Source organism: Simochromis diagramma, unplaced genomic scaffold (genome assembly GCF_900408965.1).
Source record: "Simochromis diagramma unplaced genomic scaffold, fSimDia1.1 OVJJ01000293.1, whole genome shotgun sequence".
Lineage (NCBI taxonomy): Eukaryota > Metazoa > Chordata > Actinopteri > Cichliformes > Cichlidae > Simochromis > Simochromis diagramma.
In genome coordinates this window covers 24,398,325-24,414,142 of record NW_024386801.1, presented here as the reverse complement: position 1 = coordinate 24,414,142, position 15,818 = coordinate 24,398,325, and the positions used below count along the sequence as shown (strand labels likewise).

The following is a 15,818-nucleotide window of genomic DNA, read 5'->3' as shown; positions in this document are numbered from 1 at the left end:
ATATTGTGATAATATCGTTACAGTGAAGAGCAAAGTATCAGGGTTCAATGGACAGGTTTGAATCAGCTTTAGCGTAAAGAGCCATTCAAAAGTATGTCTGCAAAAAAGGAATTTGAAATTTAACATATACAATGGACATATGAATAAAATTTATCTAAGACTGAATGGCCAGCTAACCAAAAGTTATCCATTATTTATGAGACTACATAAATAAAATTTATTTTTCCCCTAATCTAAGAAGCTCAGTTCTATCTTGCACTTAATTCCATCAAGAAGTATTTTATTACCAAATTCACATACAGATAAGCTTGTAAATGGTGGCTGTATAATGGGGTATTTATTAGAAAAGTGTTTCCCATTTGTAGCATACAGACCACAACTTGAAAAAACACGGGTTCAGTCTCACAGGAAAAAAGATGATTGAGTTTTCTGTCCATAGTGTTCTAAGCAGGGCGTCCTACCCGCTGACCTTCTAAAGATTTCAGTGCTACATCATCTGCAGGGGGCAGCCACAGCCACCCTGCCTGCAAGTTTGCAGCCAAACATCAATTGGTTTTTTACTTGCATATATCCATTGTGATGTGTGTGATCATCATCAATAACACAATCACTGACTCATTAACAGGCGGGCATTTGCTCTCAACACCTTGGGCACACATGACTATTTTGAGAGATGACCTAATTTAAATTAGCAGCTAGGGGGCAGACACAGAGGAAATTATGGATTTGTCCTCTCGTAACCTTGACATACTTCTATTTAATTTTCCCTCTTTGGCACTGTCTGGTGATTTCTTATTTACTTGCAATTTCTTAATAATCCTTTTATTTCTCTCCCTCTATTTCTCATGCAAAATCTGTTTGTTCTTATCACAACTTGATCATATATTTGAGCAAAATGATATTCTGGACTCCAATGATTTAAATGACCTTGCAATACTCAATTCCCAGTTATTTATATAGCACCAAATCATTTACCTCAAGGCACTTTATATTGTAAGCACTTTCAGAAAGACATCTATTATGATGACATTTATTTGGGATTTAATTTTTTCAATTTTTTTTTCTCTAAATGGCTACTTATCTGAACTGGAGGAGAACAACCATAATTATTTAGATGACTGTAAAACACAAACAAAAATAAGCATTTTTTTTCACATGATGAGATTACCAAGTGCTATGACTTTTGCTCTAGTGGCTCCAAAGAAGTTTGGAGGGGTGGAGTTTACCCCAAACTGTGCTGTAGTGGTACAGAGAATTCTATGCGTATTTATATGGAAACCTACTGCTTACTGTATATAATATGAAGCCATTTCCTTCCTATCCACTCGCGATGGGACTGCAGCCAATCCCAGCTGTCTTAGAGTGAGAGGCGATATTAGTGCTGCTTTGAGAGGTTAATACCTGGTATAGTTGTTACTAGATATATACTCGGTAATGTTAGGTTAGGAACAAAAGAAGGCCACATAATATATTGGAAATAAAATTTATCAAGCCAGAGTTCAAAGAAACAAACTGTCACAGAGGTGTTCTACTGGCTTTAGGTCAGGCAAACACGGGGGCCAGTCAGTGGTATCAGTTCCTTCATCCTCCAGGAACTGCCTGCAAACTCTCTGCACTGAGGGTGAGTATTGTCATGAACCAGGAGGAACTCAAAAATCACTGATCTTTCCAACCAGATACCTAATGGCAGTCAGGGACAGTCAGCCTGTAGAGGTCTGTGCATCCCTCCACAGACCATCACTGACCCGCCACCAAGCCAGTCATGCTTAATAATGTGTTTAATACTGTTTAATAATACTGTTTCAGGTCTGTCACATGTGCTTAAGCTGAATTTGCTCTCATTTATAAAAACTGTAAAGCACAGGGACAACCAGAGGACACTGGGCTCTCAGACCACCTTCCCGAAGCCTGTTTCCAATTGTTTGGTCAGAGACAATTACACCAGTGGCCTGCTGGAGTTCATTTTGTAGGGCTCTGACAATCTGCTTTTTCATTGCACAAAGGAGCAAGTGGTGTAGTGGTACCAGTGGTCTTGCTGATGGGTTAAGGACCTTCTACAGCCCTGACAAGCTCTCCTAGAGCGCCTGTCTCCTGGAACCTCTTCCATGCTCTTGATACTGTGCTGGGACGAAACAGCAAACCTTTTGGCAATGGACTTTGACTGCCTGTGCAACCTCTGTAGGGTCCAGGTATCACCTCATGCTACCACTGGTGACACCGACCCTAGCCATATGCAAAACTAGTTTTGAACAAACAAAAAAAAAATATCAGAAAAGATAAAAAGGGAAAAATGTCAGTGGTTTCCAAGTGTAAAACCATTTCTGTTCCGGGGGGTTGTCTCGCTGTTATCCCTTCAAGTGTATGTTGTTAATTTCATTAACATCAAAGCAGCTGAAACTGATTAGCAGCCACCTCTGTTACTTAACGAACCAGATCAATATCCAAAACGTTTATGGGACAGTGGTCAAAAAAATGAAAGTATTACACCTGGTCATTAGGTATAAATCGCAAACGGTTCCTTAGCACCAGGTTGATGAGGGAAAAAAGTTGGTATCAACGTTTTTGTAAATGTATACTTTGTTGTTTCCCAGTATAATAAAAGGATTGTGAACCAACCATTTGAGAGAACATCTTTTTAACCGGGGATGCTTCAATAGGAGCTTGACCCAAGCTGAAAAGAGCTCTATCCCAAACAGAGAAGGAGATCAACCCACGCTCAGCTATGTGGTCCCAGTGAGAGCCACTTCAAGGTTCCAGTTCCACAGCTCCAACCCAGGTTTTCTGGGATCCAATGGTCAACTACATTGCCCTGTAGAAGGAGGAGGCCCATAGAAAGGAAAAACGGCTTCTCAAAGTTTACGATGAATGGTCAAAACAAGTACGTACAACATGTGACCCAATACAATTCAATGAGTGGAAAGCTTCCTTTACTGCACATCTCCCCTGTTAACAAACTGCACTACTTAAAGAAATACGTAGGAGGTCCAGCTTGACAAACGCTTGATGGCATCTTCTACAGAAATGACAGTCAAGCATACAAGGATGCATGTACTAGAGCAGGGCGATATGACCAAAAATATTTATCACGATAAACCTTTGAAAATTTGCGATAACGATATAACTGACGATATAATTGACACTAGACAAAATACTTTACAACTCCACAACTTTATTAGTGCAAAAAAAACCATCAATGTATTTTCACTTAAACAAGCAGCTGTTTTTTTATGTGCATTAAAGGTATATAAAAATTTAACAGTGCAAATGCAAATTCCTTGCTGACAGTTTAACCAAAAGGCATTTCCAGTGGAAACTGGTCGACATATCCTCAGCATAACCATGTATAACATCCACAAAACATAAAAAGAGGTTATACACACACAATACGGTAATATTATGTTGAAGCACAGTATCACTCCGCGAGGCTGCAAGACATGTCTACAACAGCCGTAATGCTCCAACAATCCATCAAGCGGTGCGGGTTCGTAGCTTAGCAAAGTCGTACTAAAACATTTGACAGATTTTCGAGTGCCGTGTACGACATAAAATCGTTTCGAGGTCAGTAAACACAACCAGAGGCACACGGGATTATAAGGGGCACTGTCGATTTTCAGAAAAATCAAAGGACTGATTTTAAGTGTGCCGCGTTTTCCAAAAAAACACGGTAATAACGACGGCCCGCTAGCATGCTCTACCAAAAATAGTGCTTTGTTGTGTATCTGATGGACAAAAGCCAAACCAGTTCCACACCACTGAAGTTGCAGCATTTTTACAAACCAATTCTGGTTCATCCATTTCATTCAACGATCTGCTTTCGCCCTTCTCATTCTGCGTCGCCGCCATGCTTTTTCCGCCATGTGCATATGAAAACAAAGGCACTGCACATGCGTGTTTTACCCATATTCTATCACGATATTTCATTTTCTTATCGTTGCCCAACATTATACCGGTATTACCGTGAACGGTATGATATGGCCCAGCCCTAGCATGTACAACATCCATTTGATGTACAGAAAGCATTCAGAGAAAGTCTGGCAAATTGGCCAAAGATCCAAACAAATGACTCCACAGGATTCAGGGGAAGGCTTAAATATTCTCGACGATTGTGAGGAGAACCAAAAACTTGTTCAAATGATACCAAACTGGGCAGCTGCAAGGTGAAATCGTCAAGCTACTCAGTTTATGAAAGAAAGTGGGAAGTTTCCAGTTTTAAAGGACTTTGCCAAGTTCATGTCTTCTGAAGCCGAGATCATGTGCAACCTGATCACATCATTTCAGGCTCTCCACTCTGCAAACCTTGCCTGCATGTACAGAACACCGGAAGTGTTCTGTACATGTAGTCGTTAACTGAGACTGAAAACACAAAACAGTCCAAATGTTAAAGCACCATGCATGCTTTGTCAAAACAACAGGCAAACTTCACAGTTGCCCACAGATAAACAGCAAAACATTTGAGGAATGAAGGAAATATATAAAGGAGAAAAAACTGTTATGGCTGTCTCAAACCCACAGCGCAAAGAACTGTTATTACAGACTTTTATGTGAAGTGTGTAAGAAAAGAAACATCCTACCTGTCTGCACAACTTCAACTATGACAATGGTAAATGAGCTACAAACCAGCCACAAATTCAGATCAACACAGAATAGGCTGCAACCACCAGACTGTGAAGTTGTCCTTTTAATTGGCTAGAGTTGCTCTCAGGAATAAGCTAAGCTCCTCCAAAGCAAGTAATCTTAGGAGGAGAGAATGAACCTTATGCAGTTCGCACAGCATTGGGCTGGAGAATTGCACGCCCGGCATTGTCTTACGATGACTCTTCTAGTATGTCTACTGTGTGTCAGAGTTGCAGTTAAAGAGCTCCCACTAGTGACTCCAGCTGATGCAATCAAGGTTATTGAGTCTGACTTTAAGGACGATAACAAGGATAACAGGTCAGTGTCTCAAGATGACATTCTCTTTCTTAACATGTTAAAAGGAAGGGATTTACAAAAACACTGAAGGACATTATGAAATGCCACTTCCATTTAAGGAGAGACCCCTCTTACCAGACAATAAGCAAATGGCCACTGTGCGGCTTCAAAGCCTCAAACCAAACTGTACCCAAAGGTACAAGGAACAACATGTAAAGCTTGATTGAAATCGTAGAAAAGGGTGATGCAGAGGAAGTGCACGGTGAAGCAAAAGAAGGAGAAAAGTGGTATATTCCTCACCGCAGGATATATCATCCCCAAAAACCAGACAAACTCAGAGTAGTATTTGATGCCTCACATTGATGCAGACAATCAGGTTTCATTTTCGCCCCAACAATAACATGCTACAAGGCAAGGCATCCCGTCTATGGCTGAATCCCTTTACGGCCCATTGAGATTCATCTCCCCTTTTCTACTTACAGGCAAAAGAGTGCTTCAAGAGACATGCAAACAAGGCACAAGCTGGGATGATCCACTTCCCAGTGAATTAAGGCCAATGTGGAATAACTACAATAGCAACTTAGACAACATAGAGAAAATCGTAATACCACGCTGTTATGTCCCTAAAGACTTTGGCCCAATTGTAAAAACAGAGTTGCATCACTTTTCTGATACAAGTTTATATTCTTACGGTCAGTGTTCGTACTTAAGACATGTAAACAAAGATGATAAAGTGCATTGTGCTTTAGTCACAGCAAAGACCAGAGTTGCTCCCATCAAGGTAACAACAATACCAAGACTCGAACTGACCGCTGCTGTTGTCTCCATTACTGTAAGTAGCATGTTAAAAGATGAGCTTGGATTGACATTGGAAAAGGAGGCAGCACTTGTCGGCCGCATTTGGAGGAGTCTACAAATTTGGACAGCCTTTGTCGCGACACTGTGACGTAATCGGCCAACAAATGCGGCCTCAGGAGGATGCAGCCTATGAGTTTGGACACCCCCATAGGTCTTTAGGAGCTGACCCTGCACTCCAAATAACCTCGGTTTCCGTAGCAGATACAGCCTGCTTTGTCCTTTCCTGTAGATGGCCTTTGAATTGTTAATGCAATCTACTGGTCAGGTGAACACCCAGGTACTTATGAGTCCCCCATCTCAATGTCCATTCCCTGGATGTTCACTGGTGCAGGAGGATGGTTGTGCCTGTAAAAGTCCATCACCAGCCGTTTGATTTTCCCAGTGTTGATTTGGAGGTGGTTACCCTGGCAACAGTCAATAAAGTACTTGGTCAGGTGTTTGTACTTCCTGTTGTCCCAATTGGCGATAAGGCCAACAATTGCTGAGTCAGAACTTTTGGAGGAAGCAATTAGAGTTGTGGTGGATATGGAACCAGAATTGTTCGACCTGGGCTGCTTGAATTGCAGAAGACCCTATTGGACACACATTTCTGGATTCTTATGTTGGTACAACAGTCCAGGATTCAAGTGGTACACACCTGTGTACTCCAGCTGGTCTCTCAGTGTGAGTATGATAGTACAGTATGGACCTGTCGCCTTCGTTGCTTTGGTCTTCCAAAGCGCCACCGGGCCCTCTCAAAACAACCAGTAGGCAAAGGGTGAAGTGTCTTGCCCAAGGACACAACGACCAAGACTGTCGGAGCCGGGGCTCAAACCGGCAACCTTCAGATTACAAGACGAACTGCCAAGAGTTGGCAGTTCGTCTTGTAATCTTAGACTGGTTCTTAAGACTCCTCCAGACTCCATTAACATTGTTCAGCTGTAGCTGGTTCTCCACCCTCTGTCTGTAGAGTCTGTTTTCCATTAGTACCTACTCGGTTTGACTCACCACGGCTCAGCATGAGTCGACTCAGATCGAGTATCACCAAATGTGAGTGGTCATTGTCAGAGCAATGCGTCCAAGCGTCCTGTGATGTAATTAATATTACATCACAGGACACTACAACAAAGGTGGACATTGAGGCAAGAACATACCTGCTGCTCGGCCTGTGGCTTTTTGTCAGACTCGGGGACCACGGCATTGTTTTTTGTAGCCATTTCCCTCGTTGATCGTTTCAAAAATAGCAGTATAGATTTTTGTGAACGAGACTCTCATGAGTGATGCTACTGACAAGCTGGTGGCATGCAGTCTGACACGCCACATTTTAGCACCTGCTCGGATCACTTGGAACCGGGCAGATTAGGTACTACTTTAGTACCTGGTACCAGGTACTATGACCTAATGGAAAACTCTGAGAACCATGGCAAACCTGGGAAGTCAATCTGAGTAGGTAGTAATGGAAAAGTGTTTTCCCCTCACTGATGCCTCTCCTCAGCTATCTCTGTATACTCTTCAGTTGTTCTCTGTTTCCTGACTCAAAAGGCTCTCCTATTCTGCTTAAGAACACCCTTGATGTCATAGAATCTGATGTACAGTCCTGGTCGGTACACCATTATCTGTACAGAAATTAATGTACAGGGAGTGCAGAATTATTAGGCAAATGAGTATTTTGTCCACATCATCCTCTTCATGCATGTTGTCTTACTCCAAGCTGTATAGGCTCGAAAGCCTACTACCAATTAAGCATATTAGGTGATGTGCATCTCTGTAATGAGAAGGGGTGTGGTCTAATGACATCAACACCCTATATCAGGTGTGCATAATTATTAGGCAACGTCCTTTCCTTTGGCAAAATGGGTCAAAAGAAGGACTTGACAGGCTCAGAAAAGTCAAAAATAGTGAGATATCTTGCAGAGAGATGCAGCAGTCTCAAAATTGCAAAGCTTCTGAAGCATGATCATCGAACAATCAAGCGTTTCATTCAAAATAGTCAACAGGGTCGCAAGAAGCGTGTGGAAAAACCAAGGCGCAAAATAACTGCCCATGAACTGAGAAAAGTCAAGCGTGCAGCTGCCAAGATGCCACTTGCCACCAGTTTGGCCATATTTCAGAGCTGCAACATCACTGGAGTGCCCAAAAGCACAAGGTGTGCAATACTCAGAGACATGGCCAAGGTAAGAAAGGCTGAAAGACGACCACCACTGAACAAGACACACAAGCTGAAACGTCAAGACTGGGCCAAGAAATATCTCAAGACTGATTTTTCTAAGGTTTTATGGACTGATGAAATGAGAGTGAGTCTTGATGGGCAAGATGGATGGGCCCGTGGCTGGATTGGTAAAGGGCAGAGAGCTCCAGTCCGACTCAGACGCCAGCAAGGTGGAGGTTGAGGATGGAGTCAAGCTCAACTCCCAGTCCTACTGCCAGTTTCTGGAAGACACCTTCTTCAAGCAGTGGTACAGGAAGAAGTCTGCATCCTTCAAGAAAAACATGATTTTCATGCAGGACAATGCTCCATCACACGCGTCCAAGTACTCCACAGCGTGGCTGGCAAGAAAGGGTATAAAAGAAGAAAAACTAATGACATGGCCACCTTGTTCACCTGATCTGAACCCCATTGAGAACCTGTGGTCCATCATCAAATGTGAGATTTACAAGGAGGGAAAACAGTACACCTCTCTGAACAGTGTCTGGGAGGCTGTGGTTGCTGCTGCACGCAATGTTGATGGTGAACAGATCAAAACACTGACAGAATCCATGGATGGCAGGCTTTTGAGTGTCCTTGCAAAGAAAGGTGGCTATATTGGTCGCTGATTTGTTTTTGTTTTGTTTTTGAATGTCAGAAATGTATATTTGTGAATGTGGAGATGTTATATTGGTTTCACTGGTAAAAATAAATAATTGAAATGGGTATATATTTGTTTTTTGTTAAGTTGCCTAATAATTATGCACAGTAATAGTCACCTGCACACACAGATATCCCCCTAAAATAGCTAAAACTAAAAACAAACAAACTACTTCCAAAAACATTCAGCTTTGATATTAATGAGTTTTTTTGGGGTTCATTGAGAACATGGTTGTTGTTCAATAATAAAATTATTCCTCAAAAATACAACTTGCCTAATAATTCTGCACTCCCTGTAGTCTGTTACACAATCCACCAGACAATCAATGTCCTCTCCATGGTCATCACAAAGCAATCCCCACATTGTTGCATCAAAACAGTCCTTCAGAGGTTTTCTTTACACAATGTGGATGAAAGCTTCCTGTGTTCTAAATGTTTATACACAGGAGAGATGAGCTATATGCATCTTTTGTATAGTAAGTCAGTGTTTTATTGTCTCTGGTGGGACATGTAACACACTAGCTGAATGAGGGTAGAGTGATCCAAAGAGGTGTGATTATACTCAGGAAGAGGAAATGGGGTTACATTATCTCCAGTTTACTAGTGACAGAATGGAAAACATCACAAACTATATCTAGATTTCCCTTGGTGGGTAGTAGAGTCTCATGCCATTGCCTAATAGCTCAATATCTCTGCTGGTGACTTTGTCTTTAATGGTGATATGCCCACTGTTACATCATCTTCAGCATGTAACTGCTCAGCTATAATAGTTCTACTTTTTCCCCTCCACGCTTTCAAATTCAAAGGGAATTTGAACCCATTTTCTGTCACTCAAAAATAGTGATGAAAGTTGTGAATGGGCGTAGCTAGTGTGTCTGAATAAGCCCAACAAGATGTTTTCCCTTCCACATCAGTAACATTATACTGTTCTCAGTCCTATAACACAGTGCAAGACATGGTTTTGGTGTCTATGTCATGCAACCCATAGCTTCAGGGACTTATGGAATGTGAGAACATGTTGCCATTATTGTGCTGTCCTTGCAATTTGAAATTCAGCTCGTTGAGAGATGAAACGATATCTTCCAAACAGGACAATTTGAGAAGTCAGTCATCAATGAACAAATCAACAAAAGGGGAGGCATGTGGGGCTGCTTTTCAAATATAAAACAGGAAGAACTGTGCCTGTGGAGAGTCAGCACACCTCTGGATGAAACAGTTAAGTGTATGTATGTGGCTCTCTATCCCACTACATTGTTGTTTTGTAATGCCAGGTAACTTTTTTTTTTCAGCATCTACTGAACATCTAGTGTTGGTCTCCGTAAAATGTGGTTGTTGTGGACGTTGTTTCAATGTCAAACTTCAACTCATTTTAGACATTTTTTATTTTTATTATGCTTCTATAGGCACTGTAGTCCCATGTTTCCAGAGGGTGGGCAGCATGATTTCTGTACAGAAACAGTTATGTGTGAAGGAATGCAGCGTAATTAGTGGAGATCTCAAAGATGGCGCGGGCTCTTAAGCTAAAACAAAGGTAAGCAGCTGCATGGTGGATTTGAGCAGCAGATTGAGCAGAAATGTCCCCAGCTTCTCACAGGCAGTTTGCAAAATGTGTGCACTGATAAAGACTGTCGAGCAGATAGCCCAGTTCATATATAAACACTTTTACAAACTTCTCATACTTTCCATCACAACTTCTCCCAGTCCTGCAACCGATCACAACCACATTCACTTCCTCTTTCTAAGCTCTTCACAGTAAAACAGGATACTGCTCTTTGTGTGGCGATTGTGGCTCAAAGAGTTGGCAGTTTGTCTTGTAACAGGAAGGTTGCTGGTTCGAGCCCCGGCTTGGACAGTTTCGGTCGTTGTGTCCTTGGGCAAGACACTTCACCTACCGCCTACTGGTGAGGGGCCGATGGCGCGATATGGCAGCCTCGCTTCTGTCAGTCTGCCCCAGGGCAGCTGTGGCTACAACTGTACCCTGCTTCCACCAGTGTGTGAATGAATAGTGGAATTGTACAGTGCTTTGAGGGCCCTGAAAAAAATTATTATTATTACTGCTCTTTTAAACTTATTAAACACATTGTACTCCTTTTAAAATAATTTTTTAAAAGAATTCTAAATACTAAATACCATTATTATTTTTACATTTTAACATGGATTTCAACACATTTAAAGAAAACTTAAAATAATAAATAAAATAAAAAAAAATAAGCCAGTTAAAGAAAAACTGAAAAAATGTAAATAACAAAAAAATAAATAAATACCCACATGTACTGAGTAAATCAACAGGCTAACGCATAATAAACTTTGTTTGTTTATAAATAATCTCTATTCATATACATCATGTTGATAACAAAAAATGTTGATATTTGTAAAAAATAAAACAAAAAAAATTTATTTATCATGTAAATTTCTTGCACCTGTCATAGATGTCCACATGACATCTAAAAAAAAAAAAAAAAAAAGACCCAAAGTCCAAGTTGGGTCATGGTTGGAGATCCAAATTGTGGACCAAGATTGCACATTGTATACATGTCCAGGATTGGTCATGGACCGATGGACCTGCACATCCGACGTCCAATCTTTACTGGGATATTATAAATGTTGTATACTGTGCAGTGCAGTGAGGACTGCTCAGACACTGGAGAAACGAAACAGCGGCTCCACATGGGACAACATAGAAGAGCCACCTTGACAGGACAAGACAGCTGTACAGCTGCATCTAAAGCTCAAAGATCACTCGTTCAAGGGTGACAATGTTCACATTTTGGACAGAAGACAGATGGTTTGAAAGAGGCCATCTATATCCACTGTGAACGACCATCTTTGAACATTTTTGAGAGGGTGACATCAACTGTCTGCCAGCTACTATGCAGTTTTAAGATCCCTTCTCAGGCGCATTAACCCCCACTCATATCTTGTGTCAGGTGATCACAATAGGTCACATGATAGGGTGAGGCAAGGTCTCACAGAGGTTTCACCCAAAACCTCTGCTGATAATTGTGCCATTTTTTCACACCTTGGCTAATATGATGAGGCACATGATCAATATTGGGTCAATGATCAGGACACGACAGGACAACTCCCACTAGGGTTTAAATACCTAGGAATCCACCATTTGGTTTTAGAACTAAAGAAGCTTCTTAAATGAGAGATGAAGCATCTTCAAGAAACTTAAAGAAGTTCAGCCACTTTCTTTTCAAGCTCCTTAGACTACCATGATCTGGACGACTGTAAACCTAGACCGACACATATTATGTTGTAAAAGAATATGTGTTTGTAAATCAACGTATTGTTTTACTCACATTTTTCACAGTTTTGTTATTTCATTTGTTTCATAAGAGCAGAAAGAGACAAACATGTATGTTTCTTTCCTCGGCATTTTTGCCAAGACATATTTTATAGTCCACAAAAGTGGACTACAAAGTGAGGCTGGAGAACCAAAATGCACAGTGGGCTTTGCTGGGGCTGTTAAAATGCAACAAAGGAAGAAGAGCTGCTTAACCTGTGCTCTATCACTCTGTGAGCCTACAATCTTGTGGTACTGGAGGGCAAATGTGTGCATTTACTCTTTACTTTATTCCCCACTCCTAACAAAATGTGCTTTCACACTTCAGCACCAGCTTCACAGTGTGACAGTGCCCTCTCGTCCTCACCACCACTCGGACAAATTACACTGCCATCGTGAATCACACTTCCCCACCTTCCCATCCCCTGTAAAAAAGAAGAAAAACACCCATTACCCTCTTCTGTTCTGTGTTGCTCTGCACCCCATCGTTCCACCTCATTCTACCCCTTAGACCTCTCTTCTGTATGTCATTGCCCCCTTTCCTGCTATTTCAAAACAAATCTCCCCTCTCACAGCATAATTCACTGGGCTGAGCTCGACCAACTGGCCTCCTCAGCTGACCTCCACCAAATACCCGTCTGCTTGTTTCCCCAAATAACCCCAGCCACCATTCAGCCAAGGGCCCATGGAAAGAAAAGAGGGGAGACTCAGGAGGATTTAAACCGATGGCTTCTCTGTATGCCCGAGTTACGCTTAATACCACCTAATCTGGTCATCAAATATCCCCGCTGTCACAACTGGAAATCTGCTCTTTTTATCCCTCTCTCCAGACTACCAGTTGGGCAGCAAAGGATGTCTTCCCAGTCTCCCCAAGCAGCACTGGACAGATATCAAGGGATAAAAATAAATAGGGGGGGGGGGGAAAACATTAATCTAAAGAAGAAAGACAAACAGGAGGTAGTCTGTGGTGATCATTTATGTCTTTCCTGAAAGAAAGAACAGAATCTAGGCTTTTATAGAATATTTGATTGTTAAACTTAAGTTGAATCAAAACATCAGCATTTTCCACACACCAACTTTACACTGATTGGCCATTGAAGTTGATACAGTAACTCAGTAAATAAAAGTCTATACGAAAATAAAAAGCACTGACGCATTTGTTTTCATACAAAATGTGAGCACAGACTAAAAACAGCATTTATTTTAGCCAGAAGTGAGCATCTTCACTGTGTGTGATGAGTATCATTTCCACAGCTTCCTCCTCCATGTGCCTTAGTGTCAGACAGGCTGACTGTGACCGCCATCTGTCAGCAGACTCCCTGTTAGACAATAAGTGGGCAGGAGATTCTATGAGCCCAGACACAGTAGGGCACGGGGCTTGCACTGCCCATTCAAAAGTATCTTATGGGAGGACAGATGGTGCTGAGTTTTCTCCTTGTACATCTTTTCTTCCACCATTCCTGTGCTGCCTTCTCAGAAAGCTAAAATGTCTTTTTGTGCCCTGACATGTCATCATAGCTACATTTTAAAACATGCTCTTCCAGAATTTAAATTTAAGGAAAAAAAACTAATTAATTTCCAATGACTTTTTAAAGCTCCATAACCCTGCAGGACCTACCAGTGTGTCCATTAATACCAAAAAACAAAACAACCCCCCCCACAGGAATTGTAAATTCTAGTGGATTTTAAAGTTTGCAGAGGTACCAATATAACGCAAGACATTTTTGTATTTCCATTTTTTATGAAAACAGTAATCATAGAAGCTATAAATTGGCTCTAATATATTGACTTATATTGAAATATAGTGCAGCATTAAGCAACTTAGAATTTGCACCATGTCCCAGGAAGTACTGGGAGATGGTGCAAGAAACAAACTCCTTTTGGGGAGACAAGAAGACCAGAAGGACCAACTTATCAGTCTTTTTTTTTTAAGTGTTGAAAGAACAGCAACTAAACACGGAGGAATTGATTCTAGGGTTCAGCAAATAACTTGAAAGACAACATTGCCTGCAGTGGATGGTCATGTAAAATGATTAAAGTACCAGAAGAGCAACTAAATGCTACTAACAGCAAAACCAAATGAAAATCAATAAACAAAGACTGGCTGTGAGTTACTTCTTTTTAATGACCTTGCTAATATTTTAAGACAATATATAATTTTTACTAATATTTATAGCATAGCCACATCTAACCCATCTTAAGCATTGGGAGCAGTGGGCCAGCACTGTGCAATGCCTATGGACCAACTCCAGTTGTAAGCCTGCCCCTTTGTCAAAATAATGTTGAAAAAACAAGTTTTCATATTTTCTTCTGGTAGAAAAAATTAGACTTCTTGAAGGAAAGGAGCACAAGCATGATTAGAACATGCAAACTCAACACAGAAGGATCCTACACGGGTCTGGACACGCTTACTATGAGGCAACAGTGCACCAACAGTGTGCCATCAGATCACCATCTCACTGCATTTTAAATGCAGTTGTAAAATCCCACCTCAAAAGTTCATAGACCTTGAGATATTACAACAAGCTTTTAAAACTGCCTGCCTGGAACTTCTAGACTTCCTGAGTTCCTCTGGTGGAAAGACGAATATAGATCTGCCAACTAACTTGCCAGTTAAGTATAGTTTTTGCGTGCGAGTAGACTGAAACAGTTAAACGTAAACATTTATGATGATTGCACGTTCCCATGGCATCAGTCAAAAAATAAATCAATAAATAATACATAAATAAAAATTGGAAACGTCTCCATAGCCACAGAAACTAACATCTACAAAACTAAAAGTCACATCTCTGATATAAACATCATATTTTATGTACATGAGTTTTATGAATATATATATATATATATATATATATATATATATATATATATATATATATGTGTGTGTGTGTGTGTGTGTTACTGTGTAATGTGTTACTGGGTTTCAATTGCTGTTGTTTATAAATACAGAGCGTCTGACACTCTTAATAAACCAGTTAGACCGTGTCCAGACCTCTCCTTTCATGCTTGACAGCTCTAGTTTAGAATTTATGTGTGACACTCTATGCCTCAGAACATTTTAATCTGAGATCCCACTGAGTAATTAAGAAAAGAAGTGTGTGTGTGGCATCTCAGCCACAGTTAGGAAAATGAGTTCATAAATATATATAGACCAGACAAAAAAAAATTCTAATGCTAACAAAATACAAAGACTACAAAAAGATTTTTTTCGGGTTTTTTTTTTTGTTTTTTGAGAGAGCGTACTGCTCAACTTACCTAAAGCTAGTGATCACCTAAAAGTTGGCGCAGCAAGTAAAAGGCCACCGCACTTTTGAAACACTATTAACTGTTTCTGTGAATAACACACTAACATTAATTACAACATGCCTTACCTTGTTGGCAGATAAGGATAAAGTGTGCAGCCAGTAGCAGCCAGAAGCCTGTAGTCTCCATGTTGGTGGAAAATACTCGTAAATGCGGGAAATAAACAATGTAGTGTTTTTTATGCTGAGCGAGAGAGAGTAGGTCCACGACCCTCACAGCTCCATATTGTACTATGCAGGCTGTGAGTTGGCTATTTACGTATGTGTAGTACAGTTCGCAGGTCCCAGTGTGCGACGCCGTTTCACTCTGTCCGTTGTTCTTCACGCAGTCTGGCTGACTGGAGAGGAGCGGCCACACCGAGGCGGTGCGCCGCCCACATTTCACTGGCTCAATTCCTCCACACGACCATTAATAGAGACACTGGCAATTACACGACTTCATTCAGCCGTTAATTTTGTATTTATTAATTGATATTTGTGTCAGGGTAGAATAGGAATTAAAATAATGCAAAAACATTTTAAAGTTTGGTTTGGTTGGGGAGAAAGATTAAGAAGAAGTGAAAGTAATAAGGATATGAAACAAGGGAGAAGAAAATGAAAATAAAGAACTAAAGAAGATACATAACTTAGGAAA

The 15,818-nt window shown here is 40.9% G+C and overlaps 1 protein-coding gene across 5 annotated transcripts in view; it reads right to left on the bottom strand.

The window, feature by feature from the left end:
• ptprz1a (protein tyrosine phosphatase receptor type Z1a) overlaps positions 1 to 15,529 on the bottom strand; it is a 95,238-nt gene extending 79,709 nt beyond the window's left edge. For 2 of the 5 annotated variants that reach the window (XM_040026717.1, XM_040026718.1), the window contains exon 1: positions 15,254 to 15,528. In XM_040026717.1, coding sequence (XP_039882651.1) covers positions 15,254 to 15,314 — 61 coding nt within the window. In that variant the 5' untranslated portion in view covers positions 15,315 to 15,528. Of the gene's footprint in view, positions 1 to 15,253 lie in introns of all 5 variants that reach the window. The other 3 variants (XM_040026719.1, XM_040026720.1, XR_005695090.1) reach the window with 2 other exon arrangements.
• Positions 15,530 to 15,818: the final 289 nt, after the last annotated feature.